General features: G+C 43.2%; 2 protein-coding genes across 2 annotated transcripts in view; one reads left to right on the top strand and one right to left on the bottom strand.

Annotated features, from left to right (window-relative positions):
* Positions 1–26,721, bottom strand: part of KDSR (3-ketodihydrosphingosine reductase) — a 425,889-nt gene that overhangs the window by 15,852 nt on the left and 383,316 nt on the right. The window lies entirely within an intron of this gene.
* The window catches only part of PHLPP1 (PH domain and leucine rich repeat protein phosphatase 1), a 246,530-nt gene that overhangs the window by 170,177 nt on the left and 49,632 nt on the right, over positions 1–26,721 (top strand). Inside the window, exons 5-10 of the mRNA XM_049782068.1 lie at positions 6,019–6,165; positions 8,134–8,364; positions 16,254–16,456; positions 19,081–19,141; positions 22,352–22,447; positions 24,181–24,336. Coding sequence (XP_049638025.1) covers positions 6,019–6,165; positions 8,134–8,364; positions 16,254–16,456; positions 19,081–19,141; positions 22,352–22,447; positions 24,181–24,336 — 894 coding nt within the window. The remainder of the gene's footprint in view (positions 1–6,018; positions 6,166–8,133; positions 8,365–16,253; positions 16,457–19,080; positions 19,142–22,351; positions 22,448–24,180; positions 24,337–26,721) is intronic.

Below are 26,721 nucleotides of genomic sequence, written 5' to 3'. Positions count from 1 at the left end.
GTTCTCCTCACTGTGCTATCACTCTAGAACCCTTTTGATAGTTGTTATAGTACACACTAAAATTTAGATTGTATATATTTTTTTGTTTGTTTTTGGCCACACTCGGCAGTGCTCAGGGGTTACTCCTGGCTCTATGCCCAGAAATTGCTCTTGACAGGCTCGGAGGATCATATGGGATGCTGGGGATTGAACACGGGTCCATCTCAGGTCAGCCATATGCAAGGCAAATGCCCTGCTGCTGTGCTATTGCTGTGGCCTCTGAACATACTTTTAGATATTTCAGTTTTCCTCTTAGAATACCCTACTGGAGAGATAGTACAATGGGTAAGGTGTTTACCTTGTATACAGCCACCCCAAGTTCAATCCCTGGCATCTCATATGGTCCCCTAAGCATACTGAATGATCTCTGAGAGTTTAGCCAGGAATAAGCCCTGAGTACCACTGGGTGTGGCCCAACACCCCACACCCCAAAATCATAGCATCCCTTACTTTTGATGTCCTTTTTGTTTCAAATTTTGGGAAATTTTTAGGTTCTTAAAGATATTACAGACCATAGATTCTAATATTATTATTTAATACCTTCAGCATCTCATTATCAACACCCCCCAGCCCCAGTTTCTAAGGAGAACAGATGATTCTCCCACATCTCTTCTGCCCCACTTTGCAACCATGTGAATGAATGGAAAAAAAGTCTTTGCTTCTTCATTTTATTTTTGTGTTTGGGCCACACCTGCCTATGCACAAGGCTCTGCACTCAGGATTTGGTATAGATGGGAAGACAAGTGAGAGAAAGCAAGTTGTGTGTGGTATAATCCCACTCAAAAAATAATAAAACAGGGCCCGGAGAGATAGCACAGCGGCGTTTGCCTTGCAAGCAGCCGATCCAGGACCAAAGGTGATTGGTTCGAATCCCGGTGTCCCATATGGTCCCCCGTGCCTGCCAGGAGCTATTTCTGAGCAGACAGCCAGGAGTAACCCCTGAGCACCGCCGGGTGTGGCCCAAAAACAAAAACAAACAAAAAAAATAATAAAACAGGGCTGGGGGCTATTTCCTACTCTGGCCTCTAAGCAGGAGTCTTCTGAGAAAGCACAGTTGACAATGGTCTTAGGAGGAGGGATGGGAAAGAAGCTGAAGGCTTCTTTCTCTTTGATTTGGTCCAATGAGCCTGGTGTTATTTTGGTGTTTCAAGTCTAGTGCACTTTCTTTTCTTTTCAAACATGTTTGTAGTTGCATTTATTTTATTTTATTATTTTTGTAGTTGCTTTTTTTTTTTTTTTTTTTTTTTTTTTTTTGGTTTTTGGGCCATTCCTGGCATTGCTCAGGGGTTACTCCTGGCTGTCTGCTCAGAAATAGCTCCTGGCAGGCACGGGGGACCATATGGGACACCGGGATTGGAACCAACCACCTTTGGTCTTGGATCGGCTGCTTGCAAGGCAAACGCCACTGGAGTGCACTTTCTTTCCTTCAAAGCAAATATAGCATCTCATACAGTCTGGTTCCTCTCCTCTAAAGTGCAGCTGCCTTGGTCGGACCTTTAGGGAGCTCGTTCACTGTGACTGGTGGAGAGCCAGGTGATGCCCAGAGCCAAGGATTATAGCTCCAGGCTTGGAATTTGGAGCTGGTCCTTCAGAGCTTAGTACTGAAGCCCTGATGATCTCCAAAGTGTTGGAGCTTCTCTCACTCCACCCCAGAGGAGAGGAAAAAAAACCCAACAAGTTAAACTTGGGTTATTACTGTATCATATCAATCCAGTCACCCAGGGAATCTTTTTTTAATTAATTGACCCACTTCTGGTGCATAATCACTCCAGAAAATCATGTTGACTCCTCTCTCAGACTCAGTAAGCCGAACACGCACTGTTTCCTCTTGGTGACTATAGAATGTATGACTGTCATTCTAAACACATTTGGAATTTACTTCTGCTTTCTTTCCTGCTTACAGTCCAGTTTTCTGAACATATCCTTAGTTCTTAGAGGGAAAATTACTGAAGATTTTGATGGGAACTGCAATGAATTTGTATTATGTCTTTGAACAATCGTGATGCTATTTATGTGGTTTTGTTTTCTACTTTTATTTAGTTTTATTTTAGATTTATTTATTTATTTTTGTATATTGTGGGCCACAGTATAACTGGCAGCAGTGCTTGGTGGCTACTCCCTGCTCTGTTCTTGGGGGAGGGTGTATGTGTCATTTCCAGCAGTGTTTGAGGTGTCTGCAGTACCTGGGATTGAACTCAGTCCTTTTGCATGCAAAATTTAAGCTTAAGGAGCCGGAGAGATAGTATAGTGGTAGGGTGTTGGCCTTGCACGAGGCCCACCCAGGATGGACCTGGGCTCGATACCTGGTATCCTATATTGTCTTCTCCCACTCACCACCACCCCTTCCCTGAGTTTGCCAGGAACAATTTCTGAGCATAGGGTCGGGAGTAACCCCTGAGCACTGCCGGGTGTGGCCCAAAAAAAGACCACAAAAACAAAACAAAACAAAAAAAACCCTTATATCTGAGCTTACAAAGGCAGCCATTGGACTGCCTTTTTAGCCTGTTTCCTGAATTTATACAGGTGGATAAGTAGGTATCCCCTTTAATTCACATGCACAAAAAACTTTGTGGATAGACTTCTGTGTTTGGATAAAGATTGGTTAAATGCCGAGAAAGGGAAAAACAAAAGAAGCTTGTCTGTGATCCCAACATAACAAGACTGGGAAGAGGGTAGGAAGGTACATGAGATTTGACAGGTATTTGAGTTGTGTATGTTTTTATTTTTCTTCGATTGATAGTTTTCGCTTTTTTGAAAAATATGGCTATACCTCATGCCCCAAGAACGTTGGAGAAGACCAGATACAAGAATCTTGTAGAGCTGTGGTTGGTCTGTTTTGGAAAACAAAAAGTCTCTACCTAGTTAAAGGTGGTAGGGATTTTGTAATCCTGAGTTGGATGCATTTTAATGAAACTAGTTACTCTCCTCTTTCTTTGTAGTTATTTGCTGGCAGGACTTGTTTGGAAGAAGATGCTTTGAAATGTAGTTGTTGCTTAGAAAGAAATTCATTTACTCTGAAGTGTTGATTCAAATATATTAGTAGAATATGCTGTGGTGTAGATGAAAAAGGGAGTTGGACATGTGTAAACAAACTAATGAGTGTTCTGTACCCCCCAGTAGCAATTTTCAGGTAGGTCTTATTATTTCTGCTTTGCTGTTAATTAGTTCTGGCTGTGAAGTTGGAGAAAGGAAGAGGTAAGAATATTACTAGATCAATCTCTTGGGTAGTAGAACACATTTTGTGTCTAGCTGTAGGATTGTGGCGACACCAAGCTTTTGTTCTGCAGTGTAATCCAGTAGATGTGAATGAAGGGAAAGTCACTGGTGTGGTTTACATGGTTACTAATTTCACCTTTCTCTACATGTGCCCATTCTGCATTTGTGACACCACCCCACTCCCCCGTCACCTCCAGACCCCATTCTTTGGCAGCATTAATGCATTTGTCCCGTATTTATATGATAGTTTAAGCAAATACTTAATAATTAATTTAGGAAGTTAATAAACCTATTTGTGGTGACATACATATTTTTATGAAAAAAAATTTAATGACGTAAAATATTTTAGGGGTACATCTGGTGGGATTATGGGGACCATATGAGATATCAAAGATCAAACCTAGTCAGCATGCAAGGCAAGTGCCCTATGTGCTGTATTATCTCTCTAGCCCTGGCTGTTGCTTTTCACTTAAGTTTATATCAAGTCTGTATTTCATCATCTAAGAAAAGTTATTTTTAAAAAGTCATGGTGGGGTTGGCGAGGTGGCGCTAGAGATAAGACAGATGTCTGCCTTGCAAGCACTAGCCAAGGAAGGACTGCGGTTCGATCCCCCGGTGTCCCATATGGTCCCCCCAAGCCAGGGACAATTTCTGAGCACTTAGCCAAAAGTAACCTCTGAGCATCAAACAGTTGTGGCCCGAAAAACAAAAAACAAAAACAAAAAAAGTCATGGTAACATTTTTCAGCCCGTAAAATACATGGTTGGTCTTCTGTTTAGAATAACCGTTAGCTATTTAGAACAAAGTTTAAGATGATTTTATCAACAGATATATTTGTAGATCATAGGAAAATTTCTTTAAAATGCTGAATCATTGAACTGGATTTACTTTTAGGACATGTATACTTGTTCTGGGTATAATGTATACACTGCCTAGTATTTGATTCAGTTTACAAAGAATTGGCACAGAGGTCCTCAAATTAGGGCCTACAGGCCACATTCAGCTCACTGAGGACATTTATCTGACCCACTGGGTGTTTTTGCCGCTCCTGCCGGTTCTGCTTAGCAGCCGACTCATTCCAGGCCCACAGTGCTCATGTGTGGGATGTTTGCCTCACACTCCGACTCCCTTCCTTCTCTCTGTCTCTAGACCTCTCCTCTCAGTCTCAGGCAGGATTCCTGTGAACCATTATTGTTTTGTTTTTTTTTAATTATAGTCCGGCCTGCCAGCAATCTAAGAGACAGTGAACTGCCCCCACCCCTGTTTAAAAAGTTTGAGGATCCCCATATTAGCATAATACAATAATTAATCTGATTATCATCTCAGATGTAATTGTCTAGCGGTTGCCAGAAGGCAAAGAAGTAAGGAAAATCTTTTCTGGCTTTGATAATTGAGATGAGGAAAGAAAGATTTTAACAAAAATGGAGTAGGCAGGAACCGGAGAGATAGCATGGAGGTAGGTCATTTGCCTTGCATGCAGAAGGATGGTGGTTTGAATCCTGGCATTCCATATGGTCCCTCGAGCCTGCCAGGAGCGATTTCTGAGCATAGAGCCAGAAGTAGCCATGGAGCGCTGCCGGGTGTGACCCCAAAACCAAAATAAATAAATAAATAAGTAAAAAATTGAGAAATCTTTTTTTTTTTGGTGGGGGGGGGGGGCACACCCGGCAGTGCTCTGGGGTTACTCCTGGCTGTCTGCTCAGAAATAGCTCCTGGCAGGCACGGGGGATCATATGGGACACCAGGATTTGAACCAACCACCTAACACCTAAGGTCCTGGATCGGCTGCTTGCAGGGCAAACACCGCTGTGCTATCTTTCTGGGCCCGAGAAATCTATTTTTAAGAAAATGGAGTAGGCAAGCAGGTGGGCAGGTGGACAGGTCTGGGCTAAAGGGATGGGTGGGTTCCACACGGACACCAGTGTCCTAGAGTGACTCAGGAAGGAGAGATGGAGTGTGGTGGGCAATGACCTACCACCTTGGAGAGAGAAAGGAGATGGACAGAGATCCATCTGTGTTAGGTGTACTTGACTTTGGAGTGGGGGAGAGGACTGAAGAAGATGGTAGAAGGGAACTTAGGGCAGAACCTTGGACAAAGGAGGGAAGAAGATGCTGATGCTGAAGAAGTAGGAAGAGCAGCAGGACTGAGGCTGAGGTGTGTCTTTCATTTAGAAGGACAAGGTCCTGATTGCTTACTCGGGCTCTGATAGACTGTGAAGGGTTTTTTAAAATCATTTCGGATTTGATCTTGGCTGGTGTGACCTTTCACAGGAATTCTCACCTGCTGGCTCTGCCCTACTCCTTTAGCCTTTCCCTTCTTTCATCTTCTGGTGTCTTCATGAAAGGAAGCAGGCACAAACTAAAGGCCTACTCCAGCAGAGCTCACCATCCAAAACAATTCACTTGTTCATTGATTGGTTAATTCTGGGGAGGGTGGGGCCACCCCTAACATTGCTCAAGGGGCTTTGTTCCCTGACTGTGGCCAGGGGGACCCCAGAGATCAGAACACAGTTGCACCTGGAGTGACCACACACGAGACAAGTGTATTTTCCTCCTGTCCGTTCTCTCCAGTCCTCAACTCGCTATAAGGGGGACAGCTCTGTTTAATTTTTAAATCACTAGTTCAGAAGACATCATCTGCTGACTGCTGAACCTCAGAAAGCTCCAGATCACCCCTGCTAGATTATTTCTCAGGCCAATGCAAAATTCCGCACCGTTAACTGTGACATTTTCTGTTCTTTCCTCTTGTTTTACTCTTAATAGGTTCACCAAGCTGAAGAGTCTAAACCTCTCCAATAACCACCTGGGGACCTTCCCCTTAGCAGTCTGCAATATTCCGACCTTGACCGAATTGAATGTGTCCTGCAATGCCCTTCAAGAAGTGCCCGCAGCCGTGGGGGAGATGCACAAGTGCGTACTGACTGGTCTTGCCCTCAGAGAATTCCAGAATTCTGTCCTCTCCTCTTCAGAAGCCTGGGCCACAGCAACAGGGCTGAGGCTGTCTGGGATTTGTTCACTTGTTAGTTGGTTCTATAACTGTTGGCCTGTGAACAGGCTTGCTTGTTAGCTTTTATACTCAACTGAAATTTCAAATACATTTATTTTTATTTCAAGGTAATGTTGGTTTACAAGAGTATAAGTGCCTTTTTTTTTTTTCAAAGTGCTAGTATTATTTTTTTCTTTTTGTTTTGGGAACATGCTTAGCAGTGCTCTGGGGTTTCCCCTGGCTCTGCACTCAGGAAACCATTCTTGGTGGGATGCTGGGGACTGAACCCGGGTCTGGTGTGTGCAAGGCAAGCACTTTCCCCTCTATGCTGAGGAGCACAGCCTCAATACTCTTGTTCTCTTCACTGTTGATGTTGCTTTTTTTAGTGCCTTCTCATTGGTACTTGCAAGACCTTCACAAAACCCACAATCCTAGGAGGGTCCGAGTCCAAGGATTCTGTTTTTATTGGATATTATCTTGTAAAACTTTTTTTTTTTAACTTTGTTTTGGGGCCACAACCAGTGGTGCTCTGGGGTTACTCCTGGCTCTGCCCTCAGGGGTCATTCCTGGCAGTGCTGGGGGACCATACAGGATGCCAGGGATTGAGCCCAGGTCAGTCCCATGCAAGCCAAATCCTCTATCCACTGTGCCATCATTCTAGTCCCGTGGTAAAACTTTTTTTTGTCCTTTATCAATGAATTTTAATTAAATAGTGTTACATAAAAGATTTACAAGTAGTATCAGTATTATTGTTTTTTTTAAATCAAAGTGGATTACAAATCTTTCACAGTAATATATTAGGTACATAGTGATATTGAATGAGAGGCATTCCCACCACCAGTGTTGTCCTCCCTCCACCCTTGTTCCCAGCATGCATCCCATATCCCCCTATTTTACCCCTCAGGCTGCTAGTATAGGTGGTCCTCTCTGTGGCTAGTATGTTGTAAATTGGGTATCGATTCTGTTATCGTTGGCTTTGGATTTGGTGTTTAAAATTTGATCTTTTTTTTTTTTTCTTTTTTGGTTTTTGGGCCACACCCGGTGGTGCTCAGGGGTCACTCCTGGCTGTCTGCTCAGAAATAGCTCCTGGCAGGCATGGGGGACCATATGGAACACCGGGATTCGAACCAACCACCTTTGGTTCTGGATCGGCTGCTTGCAAGGCAGACACCATTGTGCTGTCTCTCCGGGCCCAAGTTTGATCATTTTTTAAAATTTCTACTTAATGTTCATATGACTGTTTGGCCAATGGTAAAACTTTTACAGAGCATTTGGATCAAGGAACAATAATACATGACTCACATGTTTGAGGCTCAGAGTTTTGTTTTGTTTTGTATTGTTTCCTTTTTGGGTTTTTTTTTTTTGGGTTACACTCGGTGGTGCTCAGGGGTTACTCCTGGCTCAGTACTTAGAAATCACTCCTGATAGGCACTGGGGACCATATGGGGTGCCGGGATTCAAACCACCGTCGGTCCTGGGTCGGCTGCTTGCAAGGCAAACCCTCTACTGCTGCACTATCACTTCAGCCCTGAGTCTCAGAGTGTTTAACTCTGGATATGGGGGGAAAGGGGAAACACCCTTATCCAGAAATGAAGATCTCTCATGACTAAACATAAGGGAAACGTTATATGCTCATTTTCTGAGTTATATCTGATTCTAATTCTGAAAAATTTATTAACAAAATAAAAGAACCTTTTGGGCTGGTTCACAGTACAATTAGCTGGCTCCTATTTTTTTCACTTATGCCTATTGAAATAGGAAAAATTGATCGAACACCTTGATTTTTCTCCTGCCTTTGTGCACGATCTCATACCAAGAATAGGAACTAGAGTATATTGCCAATAATGATCTAAACCATATACATTTTCTTTGTATTTCTTTTTCTCTAACAGCCTACAGACATTTTTGTTGGACGGGAACTTTCTCCAGACCCTTCCTGCTGAATTGGAGAACATGCACCAGCTTAGTTATCTCGGCCTTTCTTTTAATGAATTCACTGACATTCCAGAGCTATTGGAGAAACTGACTGCAATGGACAAACTTTGCATGGCTGGAAACTGTCTGGAGACCCTGAGTCTACAGGCATTAAGAAAAATGCCTCACATTAAACATGTGGATCTGAGGTAACTGCTTTACAGAATTAAGTTCTGTTGGAGGAGTTGGCTTTTGTTTCGAGAGGAGGTTCTAGACTTCTGGGTGGCATTTTCTTGCCAAAGCAAGTAACTGGGCCATTACAGTAAGGCCCATTTATTTTGGTATCAGTAACAGGGAAGCATAATGAATAGAAATATAGCTTACTTGTATCTGAAACTTGTTAAAAATTATTTTCCTCACTGATGAATTTGTCTGAAAGATTTTGTTTTATTTTACAAGTATGAGACCATTTTTGTTTTGATTTCTTTTTTTTTGTGTTGTTTTGTTTGTTTTGGGGCCACACCGGCAGCAGTGCTCAAAGGTTAGTCCTGGCTCTGTGCTCAGAAATCACTTCTGGCAGTCTCAGGGGACCATGTGGGATGCCAGGGATGGAACCTAGGCCCATCCCGGGTCATCCGCATGCAAGGCAACTGCCCTAACTCTGCTATTGATCCAGCCTGAAATAGTTTTTTTTTTTGTGTGTGTGTGTGTGTTTTAAGTTTTGTTTTTATTTTGATAAAACATTAGTTTATGTACGTGCTTCAATTTAAGGATGCCTTTTCATTCCTCTTCAAAGTTGCTTTCCCACAACTGTCACCAACGTATCAATTTTCTTTCACTTCAGTCCATGGGGGGCAGGGGGCCCTTCCCCTTTGTAACTATAGTGCTGTGGTCTGGGGTCATGAGTTGAGTTCTATTGTAAATCCAGTTTTGGGTTTTATTTGCAGTGCCAGAAATCACACCCAGGACCTCACACATGCAAAATCCCAATACCTTAACCTCTGAGCTGTACATGAATGAATAAGTAGGTCCCAAAACTCCAAGAGATACTTCTGTTGAATGAAGGTCCTGTCATCGAGAACAAGTACATGTTTTTTCTCATTCCATTTCTGTGGCTTGAGACAAGTAGACGTCATTGAGCATCGCTCCTCAAATACATTTTTCTTCCTTGACTTCCATAATACAATGCCTCATTACATTCCTTTAAATTGTTATCAGTTTTATTATTGTACAGGTTCCATAAGCTCATGTTAAACCCTAAATTTGCCTAGCATCTCCACTCATCCCTTACAAGGACCAAGATCGCTGCTTTTTTAAAGTTCTTTCTTTCTTTCTTTCTTTCTTTCTTTCTTTCTTTCTTTCTTTCTTTCTTTCTTTCTTTCTTTCTTTCTTTCTTTCTTTCCTTCCTTCCTTCCTTCCTTCCTTCCTTCCTTCCTTCCTTCCTTCCTTCCTTCCTTCCTTCCTTCCTTCCTTCCTTCCTTCCTTCCTTCCTTCCTTCCTTCCTTCCTTCCTTCCTTCCTTCCTTCCTCCCTCCCTCCTTCCTTTTTCTTACTCTCTCCTTTCTTTCTCCTCCCTCTCTCCCTCCCTCCCTCCTTTCCTTCCTTCCTTCCTTCCTTCCTTCCTTCCTTCCTTCCTTCCTTCCTTCCTTCCTTCCTTCCTTCCTTCCTTTTTCTTTCTCTCTCCTTTCTTTCTCCTCCCTCTCTCCCTCCCTTCCTTTTTTCCTTCCTCTGCAACACCCATTGGTGCTCAGGGATTACTCCTGGCTCTGCAGTCAGGAATCACCCCTGGCAGGCCAGGGACCATATGGGATGCTGGGAATCCAATGGGGTCCCTCCCCTGCCAGCCGCATGCAAGACAAACATCCTACTGCTGTGCTATCTCTCTACTCGATCATTGCATTTTGAATTGCAGGCACTACTGTGCTCCCTGAAAGGTGCTCATTAATCATTGCTTCCTACATCAGTCTCAGTCATGTTTCTAAAGACAAAGAGAAAGCTCCTCTGAATGTCCTGGAGGACCAACAAGAGCCTGGCATGGATTTTCGTTCCTGCAAAGCAAAATATGTGTCTTAGCCTAATACTAAAACCAACACAGTTTGCTACTCTTTCAGCCGTATCATTAGCTAAGACTGAAGGCCACACACATACACACACACTCTTGCCATGGCAAGACTGGAACAAGACATTTACTGCTTTTGCACCGCTGGACTCTCATCTAGACAGTACAATACCAGGCCTTGAGTCATGGAGTTGGGGGAGGAACTGAGCCAAGGACCCCCTGGGTGTGCTGTTGCCCGACTGAAGACTCTTTTGGAACCTGCTCTTGGAGTCTTGCCACCTCTCAGCTGTCAGACATGGTCCCACCCTTGCTTTTCTTGAGAGCAAAGCAAAACTTCCTCTCTCTCTCAAGCCCCACGCCCTAACTCAGGCCTGTCTGATTTCAGTTGAGAGCAGACACATCCTTGGTTCCCTTTCTTCACATGTATGTACGATTCGGCCTAGGAAATCCATTCAAGCCATTATTCCACATGAGCTGCATGCCTGCCAGTTTCATTCCTTCAAATAACAGCCTGCCTGACCGTTTCTCACACCAATGCCTCTGCACCCCTGGCTCACAGCTGGGAAGCGTTAGCCTATGAACACCTCTTAGTGCAGGAAGTGCAAATGGTTGTATTTTTTCTGCCTTGGAGAGTCTTTTGGAATGTGACAGGCCAGGAAACCCAACACTTTGTCTTGCTAAATTGTTGTCAGCTGAGTCGTTGACATCATTTGCTTTGGAGTCACTTGAATTTAGAAAACCCACACCTTAGAGAATTTAAGCCCTTTTGTGAAAATTAAATCCACCTCCCTGCAATATTTCAAGGGTCATTTGGACTGAAGCTAAAAAGCCTGAGTTCCCAAGTCCTCCTAAGAGGGTTTCTTTTCCTTCCTCTTTACCAGTTCACAAGGAAGAGCTGTCTGGCATGTCTAGAAGGTTCTGTTCTTATTAAAAGTTTACTTTTGACTTCTGCTTCTGGAATCTGCATGAGAAGAGTTTCACAGGATATTTAAACACAATATAGGCTGAGTCTGTAACTGCCTCACAGCAGGTCACCAAGCTGGGAAAGGGAAAATCCTGTCAGATTTGCTATAGAATTCCACTGCAGTGTTTTTAAACAGCAGCTAGTAGAAAGCTCTTAGCTAGTGAAAGGAAATACTTTGCCTTTTTTTTTTTTTTTTGACATAGCCTATTTTACTGAATTAATTATTTGCCTTTTTTAATGAAGCAAAAGTTTTGTTTTCATTTTCATTGATTGATTGATTTTGGGGTCACACCCGGCTGCGCTCAGGGGGTTACTCTTGGCTCTACACTCAGAAATCACTCTGGCAGGCTTGGGGGACCATATGGGATGCCAGGATTTGAACCACTGTCCTCCTGCATGCAAGGCAAACGTTCTACCTCCATACTATCTCTCCAGCCCTTGTTTTCATTTTTAGAAAAAATGTTTAGCTACATCTAGCAATCTAAGAAAGGCAAGCACCTTCCCTGCTGTACTATCACTCTAGCCCCTAGAATCAAAAATAGTTTTTAATGGAAAGAAACATAAATAGATGTGAGGGGTGAGTAAGAAGATTTATATGTTCAAGGGAGAACGTAGGCTTGTCCAACATGGGAAAAGCCTTCATTTTTTCTTCTGCAGATGGAAATGCTGCATTAGATTAAAAGCTATCTTTTTAAACTTTTCCCTTGTTGATTAATCTTGGTCTGGTATGTATGTATTCTTCTGTTCTTTGTCAGACTGGCTGTTGCTGGAATTGAGAATTTTTCTCCTTGGTTACTTCTCTGTTTCTGGTTGGAGGCTCCAGGGATCCCGTTGGCTCTCAGATTCTAACCCCCTAGACATTCTCTAACTGTATTTCTCTCGGGACTAATTCCCTTCCACTCTAAGCTGCTTCATTTCACTCTTTTTTTTTTTTTTTTTTTTTTTATTAACATTGACCAGGAGTTTTGAAACAATTTATTTCTTTCTGTTTTGGTTTTGTTTTGTTGGGCCATACTCAATGATGTTCAGGGCTAACTCCTAAGCAGAGTTTAGGGATTGAACCAGGTTGGCTACAGACAAGGTAAGTGCCTTCCTTAATCTTCCTTAATCTGTCTCTACAGCCCCCACAATTAATTAGAACAATTAGTACAGGCATCAGCAGCAGCACAGGAGAAATGCAGATGGGACTTTGGGTGAAGAGCTTTCCTCTTATAGTGGCATATCTTCCCTTTGTTGTTCAAGCGGGACCTTCTGTTTTGAAAATTGTTTTAGAGTCATGAATTGGTGCTTAAGCAGAAGCTAATTCTTCTATTCTAACTCAGACATAGTTGGTTCACCTCCCTGAATAGCTAAATCTAATGGCAAAGCATTGTCTTCATCTCTTATGGACACAGTCACCATCATCTTCATTTCTGTAGTTTTCAAGAACTAAAATAGGGGCACTTGATTTTCTCAGCCGCCTGTGGGACTGGGCACATCTTACTTCATGTTAGAGGTTAGTCAGACTTGAAGGGGAAGCTCAGTGACTGGCTCAAGATCAGTTATGTAACATGCTGAGCGGCTGGCTGGATCTAGGATAAATGCTCTTTCCCACGGCTTTTCACACAAGAGCTCAGTCAGTATTTAGACAGAGAAATGACTACCAAGCAGGAGCAATAGTAGAGAGTAGAGCTGGGGAAAGGCGCTTGCCTTGCATGCAGACAATCCAGGTTCAATACCCGGCATCACTTGTGGTCCCCCAAGCCCACCAGGAGTGACCCCTGAGTGCAGAACCAGGAATAACCCGAGTATCTAAAAATTAAGGGAAAAATTTAAATGACAATGGAGGGCATTATTGAAGGAAGTTTGTTTTGTTTGGCTGGATTGGGGCCACACCTGGTGGTGCCACTACATGTGCTGCTGCTCCTGGATTAGTGCTCAGAGGACTCTCTTCACTCTGTTGGGGTCCACGTGGTGCTGGGGACCCTACTTGGGGTTCCTGCATGTGCACTTCCTGTTGATGTTGTTCTCTAGCCCAGGAGGCCATTTTTAATCACTTTTCTCCCCTTTTCAAGTTCACCCTTGGGGCTGGAGAAATAGTTTAGTGGGTAAGGTGCATGCCTAGCATACAATCTCTGGCATCCCATATGGCCCCTTGAGCACTATCAGGGCTGATCTCTGAGTTCAGAGCCAGGAGTAATCCTAAACACTGTCAGGTACGATCCAAAAACAAACTAAAGAAGTTCATCCTGAAGAGATATCTTACTGAATAAGCCTAAAAAACTTGGTGTTTTATTGTTCTGATAGGATTTATCTGCTAAACTAAGCAGTGAGAATGTTAATTTTCCTTTCGTTATACAATTTTCTCATTTTCCCATTAGACTTTTCATTCTTTTGGGAGGGAGGGTTGAGCCACACCTGCTGATGCTCTGGGGTTACTCCTGGCTCTGTGCTCAGGAATCACTCCTGGCAGACTTGGGGGACCTTATGAGATGATGGGGATCGAACCCAGGTTAGCCGTGGTGCCAGGCAAATACCCTTCTTGCTGTGCTATCACTCTGGCCCATGAGACCTTTCATTATTTAAGTGTTTTGGGTTTTTTGGGTTTTTTTGTTTTTTGTTTTTTGTTTTTGTTTTTGGGTCACACCCAGCAGTGCTCAGGGGTTACTCCTGGCTCTATGCTCAGAAATCACCCCTGGCAGGCACAGGGGACCATATGGGATGCTGGGATTCGAACCACCATCCTTCTTCATGAAAGGCAAATGCCTTACTTCCATGCTATCTCTCCTGCTCCCTATTTAAGTGTTCTTACAGTGAAACTATTAGGGGGAGTTTTCAAATGAAGTAGATAAATGCCAGTTATGAAGGTAATTGAAGTGTGAGGTAGGGAGAACAGGAGGCATTTTCTCAATCTTGCAGCCTCTGTATCCAAAATGTGATTTTTCTTTGTATTCTGCATACATTCTAGTAAGCTAGTAAGCACTTGGAAATAAGTAAATTACTATGCTGATATCAGTGTTTTAATACTGCAATGTAGAATGTAAGAGAGAACTTTCAAAAAAAATCCTTTTTGGGGGACATGAGAAGTGACCACCTGCTGAGGGTGCTTGTGAATGGAGGCTTGCTCCTGCTGTCAGCCAGTGTATTGGGGCCTTATGATGTTGCTGTGAATAACTCAGCTACTCCAACTTGACTTTGTTCACAAGGCAGAAACTCAAGATAGACCATTTCTTTTTCTTTCCTTTCCTTTTTTTTTTTTTTTGCTTTTGGGACTATATCTGTTGGTAATAACCCAGGGTTATTCCTGGTTCTGAGCTCAGAACTCACTCCTGGCAGGGGAACCTTTTGGGATGCTGGGGATGGAATCCAGGTCAGCTACATGAAAGGTAAACAGCCTACCCTTTGTGCTATGGCTCTGGCCAAGACAGTTCTTTTGTTTGTTTGTTTGTTTGTTTATGTGTTTTTTTGGGGGGCCACACCCATCAGTGCTCAGGATTTACTCCTGGCTCTTCCCTCAGAAATCACTCCCAGCAGGCTGAGGAGACCATATGGGATGTCGGAGATTGAAATCCGGTCTTTCCTGGGTTGGCTGCGTGCAAGGCAATGCCGTACCACTGTGCTATTAATCTGGCCCAACAGTTGTTTTTCTATGCCCCAACTCTCCTCTTAATGCATAGTCTTCACATTTTGCGGGCTTTCTACTGGACATGCAGGGTATTTGTAAAAGAGCTGGGCAGAACTGGCAAAGTCGGAGTTGAGATTTACATCTGTCGTGCCTCCTTTTGAAGTGAAAAGTGTATTTGTAGTATGGTTCCTAGATCCTTTACTACTTGCTTCTCTGCTCATCCACAGAGGCCTCCCTCCACGGGGTGCCTCAGGAGCCTGCTGGTTTGTGCTAAGACTGAAGTCCTGCCAGTTTTGCCCTCAGCCTTGCTCTGGTCTAAACTTGGTAATGGGTCTCTACCATTAACTTTTATTTTATTTTCACATTCATTTTATTTTATTTGGGTCTGGGTGGTTACTCCTGGCTCTGCTCTCAGGAATTGTCCCTGGCAGTCCTCGGGGACCATGTGGGATGCTGGGGATCGAACCCTGGTTGGCCTTGTACAAGGCAAATGCTCTACCCACTGTGCCATAGCTCCAGCCCCTTTTTTTGTTTGCGGGGGGAGGGGGGCACACCCAGCAGTGCTCAGGAGTTACTCCTAGCTCTGCACTCAGAAATTGTTCCTGGCAGGCTTGGGGGATTATATGGGATGCCAGGGATCAAACCTGAGTCAGCCAAGTACAAGGCAAAAGCCCTATCCACTGTGCTATTGTTCTGGCCCCTTATTGTTTTATTATGCTATGTAAACCATAGATGCTGCCAAGTGCCAAGGTTTTCTGCACTTTCTTCTTTTAATGCAGTATTTTAAAGATGGAGGTAGTTTTGAGATTAAATCATTGGCTCTGACCTATCCCAAAACTAAGATATTAGCTTTACTCCTTTGGGTATAAATGGAATTTCGATTTTCTTCCCCAAATGTTCCCTTAAATTTCCTTCTATATGACTATTGATATATTGGCTCACTCTTTTCTCTCTCTTACAAAAATATTCAGTGTCTTGTAACCTGCTTAAAAAATTGGGAACAGAGCGATAGCACAGCAGGTAGGGCATTTTCTTGCATGCAACAGACCTGGATTCAATCCCCAGCATCCCATATGGTCCCCCAGAGCCTGCCGGAAGTGATTTCTGGGCACAGAGCCAGGAGTAACCCCTGAGTGCTGTCAGGTATGGCCCAAAAACTAAAAGAAGAAAAGAAAAGAAAAAAAATTTTTTTTTGGCTTTTGTTTCTGGTGTCCTTTCAACCAGATTCTTTGAAAATAAATCTAAATTGTGTCTCCAAATATACTTCCAAGGTTAAGATTTTGTGCACTGAGAGCTGAGAATAGCCAGAGTGGATCTGGCCAGTTGAGGAACAGTGCTGAGATTAAGGAGCTCATGGGGAAGTAGAACACAGTCCTCAAATGACTCTAGGGCTAGAGGAAAGAGAGAGAGACTTGGCATGTTCTGGTGCCTCCACTCATCATTCTCGGCCTTGCGCTTCCTTCTCCTTTCAGGCTGAATGCAATCAGGAAGCTTGTAACCAATGAGGTTGACTTCCTCCAGCATGTCACCCAACTTGATCTTCGCGACAATAAGCTCGGTGATCTCAACGCTGCTGTTTTCAGCAACCTCGAGGTTCTGCACTGTGAACGGAATCAGCTGGTGACGCTCAGTGTCAGCGGCAGTTCCCTGAAAGCGCTCTATGCCACCTCCAACGGTACGTGCCTGGCACTGCTTTGAACTGTCCCTTGGGGTCCAGGAATGTCTCGATGCCATCATCTCTGCCTCACTTTGACTTCTCTCTCTGCAGATGTAATAAAATAGAAGTTTCCAGTTTTGCCTGGTATTAAAACAAACAAACAAACAACAAAAAAAAAAAAACAAAGAAAGGCTGGTTTGGTATTGAAAGGACTCAGAGTTGAAGACTGTCTCCTTGTGTTTCTATGTTGAGATGTGATTAGTTAATCCTAAACTTTATTTGGTGCCGCTACTTGACAACAGGGAGCAGGGGAGGAAGCTCTTCTTGGGCTGCCTTGGAAGGACTGGAAATCTGGAGCCTGTGTTTAATTTGGGGAAGTAAAAGGCAAAGGGAGAACCGTTCTGAATTGCATTCCAGGACTCAGATTTTACGCTCCATTCACGGTGGAACTAACTGAAGAGATACCCAACGTGTATGCTTTCGGGATCCTATAGCACTAAATAGAGTTGTACTCTGGTAATGAGATTTCTTGTTCTGGACTAGTGAATTTCAGTCCCTGTCAAGAAGAAAATGTCCCTCCAGGGCCCATCTGTGAGGTCCTAGGTTCCATCTCCAGTACCACAGAATAAAGGAAAAAATTCAAAGGGCATATGTTTGCAAAAAGTGAAGATTTCCATTCCCTACAATCAGAAAATTGCATTAAAAAATATTTACTACCTGTAATTGAACATTATTCAAATACACTTTTGCATACTGTGGATGGGTTCAAGGAGAAAGGATTTTTTTGTTTGTTTGCTTTTAGGCCACACCTGACGCTACTCAGGTTATTCCTGGCTCTACGCTTAGAAATTACTCCTGACAGGCTCTGGGGACCATATGGGATGCCAGGGATTGAACCTGGGTCAACCACATGCAAGGCAAAGGTACTCCCCACTGTGCAATCACTCTAGCCCCAGGAGACAGGATTTTTAGGGAATTGGAATAATAGTATTGCAGGTAGGATGTTTGCCTTGCATGTGGCTGATCCACATTCGATCACCACCCTTCTTTTTGTTTTTTTTTTGTTTTTTTTTTTTTCCCGGGCCACACCCATTTGATGCTCGGGGGTTACTCCTGGCTAAGCACTCAGAAATCGCCCCTGGCTTGGGAGGACCATAAGGGATGGGGGGTTGGGGGAATCGAAGCGCTTGCAAGGCAGACACCTTACCTCTAGCGCCACCTTGCTGGCCCCGAGAAAGGATTTTTAAAATGAGTTTGTTGTCATTTTCAGGAGAAACAAACAGCATCTGAAGCAGGTCTCCAAATGGTTAGGAACTGGTTAGGTAGAGGCACAAAGTCGGGTTTGAAAGGAAAGAACCTGAGTGTTTCTCAGGTGGGGAAGATGGGGAATCTGAAGACCATGGGACCTGCTAGCTAGACACTGGCAAGATGTGGGTCCTTAGTCATAGAACAGTGAGGAGGGCATTTGACTTGTACATGGCTGATCCCTTGCATCCCATATGGTCCCCTAAGCACCACCAGAAGTGGTTCCTGAGTGCAGAGTCAGGAGTAAGCCTTGACTACCACCAGGTAAGAGAGAGACAGAGAGACAGAGGAGAGAGAGAATGAATTATGATGGTCACTGGTAGAACTACACAGTTAGAAGTGGAGAATTTTGGGGGCTCCTGAGGGGAAGAAAGGAGTGACAGGAACGATTCTGGGAAATCGCATGAAGGAGACATGTGGAGGAGAGAGGCACCCACTACTCACTCGGCCCACCCAGGCTTTCCTTATGGTCTTGGTGTGAGCAAGGCCCCAGAGTTCAGAGAGAGGGTTATGGCTCAGTTTCTCATGGTGGGACTTAAACTCAAGGATAGAGAAGGACTGGAGCATATGAATGAGACTGGCCTAGCTTCAGTCGCCAGTGCCACCGTGGGCAAATGGGTCGAGAGCTCCGTGCCAAGTGTGGAGAGAAGCAGGGTTTGACTAGAAACCATCCACTAAGGTGAAACCTTCCATGCAATGTCCCTTCCAATTTAAGTTGAAATCACTTGTGACCCTTCCTGAAAGTGCTGCCTCAGTAGTATCACAGTGGAAAAGGCCAAAGTCTGAATGCATTTATTTGGCTTTCTGAAAGGAGCCTGGAATGTTTAAAATATGGTCTTCAATTTGTCGGTCTTCCAGATAAAATTCAGCAAGAACTGGGGGGCAGAGTGATAGCACAGCGGGTAGGGCTTTTGTCTTGCACATGGCCAACCTGGGTTTGAGCTCCGGCATCCCATATGGTCTCCCGAGCCCGCCAGGTGTGATTTCTGCAGACCCAGTAGTAACCCCTCAGCTGTCAGGTATGGCCCCAAAACTTAAAACAAAACAAAACAAAACAAAAATTTAGCAAGTACAAGAGGAGAGGCATCAAAAGTGAATGGGAAGGATAAAAGAACAAAGAATGCTAGATTCCAATCTCTGAATAAGATCTTGTGACTAAACTCAAAGTTTTCTTTCTGTTCTTTTTCGGTATTTTTAAAGTTAGACAAATGCATGTATTGTACTTCCTCTCCCAAACAATGGAGAATAAAGCCCAGTCATGATCTTCTACACACAAAGAAAGGCTTTGTGTCACTTGTAATGTTTTTCTGTGTATGTGTTTTCTTTCCTCCTACTAGAACTTGTTCAACTCGATGTTTACCCAGTTCCAAATTATTTGTCCTACATGGATGTTTCAAGGTGAGTAATCTAGTCCGAGGGCAACATTCTTGAGAATCTATTTAAAAATAATTTAGATAATTCTGTTGGAGCTTAAGGGTGTTTTGTTTCTTTTTTCTTTTGTTTTGTTTTATTTTGTTTTCTGACCACACTTATGGAGCTTACGGGTTACTCTTGTCTCTGCATTCAGAGCAAACTCAGAGAGCCATATGGGATGCTGGGGATTAAACTTGAGTTGGCCACATGCAAGGCAAATGCCCTTCCCACTGTCCTGTCACTCCGGTTCAGGTGGCCAGACAAGCTAGTAACTCTTTATTCTTATTAACCACATTGGTCTGTTTACTGAAATGTATGTTTTTTATTTTTTAGTATTGCATTAAATTTTTTTCTTCTTCCCTTTGTTATTTTATACCTAAATCTTGCTTGGAAAAGTAGCCATTAAATCTACCCAATAGGAATTCTAGACAGATCATCTCTTTCTCTACCTGGTTCCTAATCCTATTTCTTCCAGTTCTCAAAAATATTCTAGTAAATTTTGCCCTAAAGACACAACATATACATTCACCCAAATTAAACATAATCTTTTTTCCAAGTTATTTTAAAATTTTTATTTAAAAAGCATGTATCATACAGTTGACATAGTTGTTGTAAAACATTTGTTTCCAGATAAGTGAGAGCAAAAATTATGAAAAAAAGAAAAGAAAAGAAAAAAGAGAAAACAAAAGAAGTACAGTGACAAACTTGTGAAAATTATTATATCTCCAATGAGGGCATTAAGTTATTATTTAGTTTAGAAGGTTTAATACGCTCTTGTTGCTGACTGACTCTTCTGTTATTTCATTTATTTCTGATTAAGTGACTTCAGCTACACATCTAATTTATGTCTCCCTATGAAAATGTTCATAATCTTAAACTGCTATCAGTGAGGCTTGCTTCAGCGTCTGCTATTTTATTAATACTTTTGATCTTTGTTAGGAAAGAATATGTCAGAATTGAGCTGTTTCAAGGACCATTTATTACCATTTTATTCAAGATTTATAGATAGTCATGAGTAATTCTTCATTGGTTACCTTCTGAATTCATGCCAGTTTTGCTTAATGAATGTGGAGTCAAACCTTACCTGAATCACTTGCCCTTTTTTGGGGTCATCTTTAAATATAAACAGTCTTGGGGCTGGAGCAGTGGCGCAGCAGTAAGGCGTTTTCCTTGCACATGTCTGACCTAGGACAGACTGCAGTTCACACACCCCCTCCCTGCATTCCATATGGTCCCTCAAGCAAGGATCGATTTCTGAGCGCATAGCCAAGAGTAACCCCGGAGCATCACAGGGTGTGGCCCAAAAACCAAAAAAAAAAAAAAAAGAACAGTCTTGGCAGGAGTGAGGTTTGCATGTGAAGGTGGAAAGATGCTGAACAGATTTTAGCATTGGTCAAAAAGTGAATCAGTTTTCCTGTCATTCAGAGGGGCCACTTGGCACAGGGTTTTCCTGGAGACCCTGAGCAGCCTTTGTGAGTGGTTCTTTTCTCCAGGAACCCAACTGTCCTCCTTGGCAATGTTGCCCTGTGTCCTAGAAGCTCTCAGGTTCTAAGACCTGGGTGGCTTTTATATCACTTAGAGGAGTTTTCATTGTTCTCTGTTGAGTATACCTTTCTAGCATTTCAGTTGAGAAGCTGATACAACAAAATTAATGAGCTCGATGGTTAAATCCCACATTCTATAGCTACCTCAACTTCACAATGATTTTCACCTTTGCTTCAAAGTACCCTTGTTCCAAGCATCCTATTTTCATAGAATTGCTGTCATTTTTTCTTTAACTTTTTCATTTAAACAAGTTGATTTACAAAATTATTCATAGTTGGGTTTCAAACATATCATGTTTCAGGACCAATCCCACTACCAACATCCCTCCACCAATGTTGCCAGAGTCCATTCCATGTACCACCCACCACCCCCCAGCTTGCCAGCATTATAGGGCATTATAGGCCCTTTGTGTGTGGGGTGTGTGTGTGTGTGCTCGGGGGGGGGGGGGGTGCTTTGGTTTGGTTTGGTTTGGTTTGAGGCCACACCTGGCAGAGGATTTTTAGGAGTTTCCTAGCTCTGTGCTCAGAAATCACTTCTGGCAGGCTCAGGGAACTACAGGGGAACCCAGATTCGCCCAGGATCACCGCGCAAAAGGCAAAAAGGCCCTACCACTATGCTTTGGCTCCAGCCCTTATAGACCTGTTTTTAATTTTGGTTGTTGAACTTTGGGTCTCATGATTTTATTTGGCTTGGATATTTATTTTTACTTATGTTTTATCAATATTTAATAGTGAAGTTAATTCTTTAATTTCCAGCCTTATGTTCAGTTTAACTTTTTCACTACTACTACTTTTAAAACTACTTCCCACTTCTTTTGTTTATCTATGTCTGTTTCCACATCAGATATACTGGTAATGAGAAGTATTTTAATGATCCCGGTTAAAAAGATAATTGGAGAAATAAAACTTTACCATTTGACTCCTTAACCTCACTTGAAGTATATTATGCTTATTTGTTTTCTTCCACCATAAGACTTCTCCCTAACCTAATATGTTTTTGATTTTGAATAGCAATTTTTGGTATCAGACGGTTTTTTGTTGTTGTTGTTTTGTTTTTGGGTCACACCTGGCAGCACTTGGGTTTCTCCTGGCTCCATGCTGAGAAACTGCTTCTGCCAGGCTCAGGGACCATATGTGATGCCGGGGAATCAAACCTAGGTTGGTCCTGGGTTGGCAGCATGCAAGGCAAATGCCCTACCATCGTGCTATTGCTCCAGCCCCAGTTGGATTATTTGTTTGTTTATTTATTTATTGGTTTTAGAGCCACATTTGACAGTGCTCAGGGGTTACTCGTGGCTCTGCACTCAGAAATTATTCCTGGCACTCGGGGGACCATATAGGATGCTGGGGATCGAATCTGGGTCCGTCCCAGGTTGGCAGCATACAAAGCAAACTCCCTACCGCTGTGCTATCTCCGGCCCCAGACTTTTTTTTTTAACTTCAGAAATAGTACAGATCATATAACTGTCCCTTTTCCCTTTTTCTCTATTATTCCTTTCCATAACTTCTCGTGCAAAGATCACAAGTGACTGTGCAAATTCTTCTGCCTATTCTGCTTCTACTTGGTATTTCACTGAGTGTCTTACATTTGTGTATAATTGAATTTGAACCATAATTCCATTCAAAGAAATGACTATGTTCTTACCTTTAGGAACCACTTAGAAAATGTGCCTGAATGGGTGTGTGAGAGCCGTAAGCTCGAAGTGCTGGATATTGCCCATAATCAGATATCCGAGCTGCCTGCCCGGTGAGTAGTGAGGGTCAGCTGGAAGGATCTCATATTTCATAATACATTTTTCAAATGCTGATCCCCAGTGTGTAACTTGTCTCTGAACCCCTGAAAGAGTCTAGGAACATATTTAGGATCTTTTCCCTCCCGTGAGTCCTGATGTGAAACACTTGTACCTTGTGGTACAGAATTGATTGTAATTTTGACTCTCAACCAGACATTTGGAGGTGGCGGGTGGGAGTAGTGGGTGAGATTGGTTAATGCAAGTTTATGAAAAAGTCAGAATGAAGGTTCAGAGATCAGGGAACAGGACAGTTGGTTCTCCTGTGTAACTTTATGTTTTTCCGTTTTGTTGAGGGTGGTCACACGGAACCCTGTCGAAGGGCTATTTCCAATTTTAATGTTGGAGCTCCTACTGAGTAAGAGATCTAATCTGGGCATCCCAAACGCACCCTGGCCCTTGGAACCATCTCTCCAGCCCTTTCATCTTAATTCCTTATGAATTTTTCACTTTTATACAGGGACTTAATATTGTCTGTCTACCTTGTAAGAGTTTTTATTTAACTTTCCTCAAAATGGAACTTTGAAAAAAAAAATATTTTTAATTTTGTTTTTTGGAGGCCACACCTGTCATAGCTTAGGAGTTACTCCTGGCTCTGTACTTAGGAATTATTTTTTGTAGTGCTGGGGGACATATCCCAGGGAGGGAAACCATATCCCCACAGACCCAGAGGCCTTGCCTTCAGAGGTTCCCCACCTTTCAGCCTTGTCTTAACAAACCAACAAACAAGGCTAGATGACTGCCTGTTCTGGGAGGTCTGTGCTTTCACTCAACCAAGCTCCTTAAGTAAATGCTCCTTTTCTTTTCTTTTCTTTTCTTTTTTCCGGGCCACACCCATTTGGTGCTCAGGGGTTAGTCCTGGCTAAGCGCTCAGAAATTGCCCCTGGCTTGGGGGGACCATATGGGACACCAGGGGATAGAACCTTGGTCCTGATTCTTGGTTAGCGCTTGCAAGGCAGACACCTTACCTCTAGCGCCACCTCACTGGCCCCCCGTAAATGCTCTTTTTCATCAGTTGTCTGTCTTCTCTCTTTGTAAAATATGGGAAATACTGAAATTTAGCCCACATTCTTCAGAAACAAGTTGCAGTTGCTCCAACTGAGTTTATGGTTTTAGAGAGAGAAAAAATGCATCTGCCTACTTCTCCCCTCCATCCCCTTTTTTCCTTTTTTCCCTCCTGCCAGGCACTATACTGGTTCAGTGGTCCTCAAACTATGGCCCACGCGGGCCACATATTGTATTTGTATCTGTTTTGTTTCTTCATTGCAAAATAAGACATATGCAGTGTGCATAAGAATTCATTCATAAGTTTTGTTTTTACTATAGTCAGACCCTCCAATGGTCTGACGGACAGTGAACTGGCCCCCTGTTTAGAAAGTTTGAGGACCCCTGGTTAGGTATTGGGATTGAGACTCAACATACAGGACCCAGGGTCCACTTGTTTTCTATAGTCCCAAATCTCCATCACAGTCACCACCCAATAAGTTGCCACCCAGTAACTTGTCTTCCTTCCTTCCTTCCTTCCTTCCTTCCTTCCTTCCTTCCTTCCTTCCTTCCTTCCTTCCTTCCTTCCTTCCTTCCTTCCTTCCTTCCTTCCCTCCCTCCCTCCCTCCCTCCCTCCCTCCCTCCCTCCCTCCCTCCCTCCCTCTTTCTTTCCTTTTCTTTTTTTTTTTCTTGACTTTATACACAGCTTGTTCTGCAATAGCAGCCTCCGGAAGCTGCTGGCCGGACATAACCAGCTGCTGCGGCTGCCTGAGAGGTTGGAGAGAACCTCAGTGGAGGTGTTGGATGTGCAGCACAACCAGCTCCTGGAGCTTCCACCCAGCCTGCTGATGAAGGCCGACAGGTACCATACGTAGCTGATATTTTCTTGCCCTTTTCACCCATGACCATACATTTCTGACTGGAGTATCCATGAAAACATATATCCAACTTTTTTTTTTTTTTTTTTTTTTGGCTTTGGGGCCACACCCGGCAGCACTCAGAGATTACTCCTGGCTTAGAAATCACTCCTGACAGACTGAGGGTTGTATGGGATGCTGGGATCAAATCCAGTCAGTCCTGGGTCGGCCGTGTGCAAGGCAAACGCCCTACCCATTGTCTTGTCGCTCCAGCCCTAAATGTCTATGCTATAAATCATATGTGAGCTGAGACCCGTTTTTACAGATTTTCTGAGATTTTCTATCTATTTGATGATGCTCCGTAGGTGGATATTGGGGGTAGGAGAGTACGACCTGCAGGATCCTCAGTAGGGTGATGCGAGACACTGTCCCTCTTAGAGAAGTGGGTTGAGGAGGACCAGCCTGTCCCCTGGGGATGCAGGTAGCAGACAGGCCTGCAGAGCCCCCAGCTCAGAACTTGCATGACTATGCAGAAACCTCCTGTTCCAATCCCAAGGGATTGGGAAAATGGGGCTGGAAGCAATGGTGGCACAGCAATTAATCCACACAAGGTTGAAGAGAATAAAATAGGTTCAGGAAACTCCCACCACAAGCTCTCTGCAAGTAGGCAAAGGAACCGACAGGCAGACAGGCTAGCTGTAGAACTGAAACCACAAGCCACTTCTCTTGAGACTCAAGGAAGAGATGGACCACCTCAATGGGTGGAGAACAAGTAGGGGTAAGGAACCAATCCAGAGGTACTTCCAGTCCATGAGTGACAAGTACAAGCAAAAAAGAAATATCCCAAATAGAATGAAAACTGGTTACACTAATACCTCTGGTTGACTCTGCACTAAGTTTTGCATATCAGTGGCTTTTGGAGTGATCAGAGATACTTTTCTTAGGATTTGCTTCTTCTTTCATTTTTGGTTTTGTTTTTAGCCAGTCCTTCTCTCGATAAGAGTTCCTCCCCATGAGCCGAAGCAGTAGTGCAGTGGTAGGGCGTTTGCCTTGCATGTGGCTGAACCAGGACAAACCTGAATTCAGTCCCCAGTGCCCCACATGGTCCCCCAAGCCAGGAGCTATTTCTGAGCACATAGTCGGGAGTAACCTCTGGTGTCACCAGACATGGCCCAAAAACAAGCAAAAAAAGAAAAAAAAAGAAAAGGAAAAGATTCCCCCCCCCACTTGCACTTAAATAAACTTTCCATTGAAGAAACAAGCCAGCATAATAAAGCTCCTCAGTATATTTTATTTGGTAGATGGGGACTTATAGTTAGAACAGCAAATGAATCTGATTCTTATGGAAGAATTGCTTTGTAGAGAGCTTTCTTTTTTAAAAAAGCTTTTTGTATGTAACTCTTCAGTATGGATTCATTTGGGAACATCGGGTTTGCTTCAGAACTGCCCCTAACATTCAACTGCTCCATAGTTGGCTGACCCATTTTGAGGCTGTTCTGTGAGTGGCCAGAACTTGAGATAGCATGGAGCTATCTTTTAGTGGACCTAAGGAGAAAGATTGGAAGTTAAATTATGTACTTCCCTAGGAAAATGAAATAATGGTGAATCCTCTTCTCTTGGAATACCATCAAAGGAGCTGGAGAAATAGCACAGGGGCGAAGGCACTGATTGTCTTATGACTAACCTGATTTCTGTGTTCAATGCCACATATGGTGTTGGAAGTTGAACACTATATACATATTATATATGTATATATACATATATATGTAAATATATAAATATATATAAATATATATACACACACTGTACTATTGTTCTGGCCCCTACTTTTCTTTTGGCTTTGGTAGCTGTGCTTAATCGTAACTCTGTCTTCAGCATCTTGGACTGTATCTCGGATAAACAAGATGTTCCAATACTATGTGCAGAGTGAGTGGTAGAAAACATGAGGAAATTCAGGGCTGCGGATATGACTCGGTGGTGCTGTTGCCTGTGCCTTGCAGGGATGAGGCTCTTGGGTTGATTCCTTGCTTGGTGAGTAAAAGAAAAATAAATGCAAGGAACTTGAAACACTTCCCTCACTCCCAGTCTCTTATTATTTTTGTCTCTTCCCTTTTCATTTTGAAAATCTTTATTAAGATTATGTCAGAAAGGTCTGACTTTGTCAGAAAGGTCTACACTTGCCCAGGGAGACAGCTCAAAGAATACAGGTTTTGCATGCTGGAGTCCTCAGCATGGGGGACCATATTGGACGCTGGGGGGTCAAACTGTGGTTCGTCCTAGGTCAGCCACATGCAAGGCTATGCCCTACGCTGTGCATTGCTCTGGCCCCAGTAAATAGTTTTCTTGCTACTCAATGACATTTTTTATTTTCAGCTTTTTAGGCTTCACCT

Source organism: Suncus etruscus, chromosome 10 (genome assembly GCF_024139225.1).
Source record: "Suncus etruscus isolate mSunEtr1 chromosome 10, mSunEtr1.pri.cur, whole genome shotgun sequence".
Classification (NCBI taxonomy): Eukaryota; Metazoa; Chordata; class Mammalia; order Eulipotyphla; family Soricidae; genus Suncus; species Suncus etruscus.
Note: the sequence above shows the minus strand (reverse complement) of the source record. Positions and strands in the feature narration are given on the sequence as shown.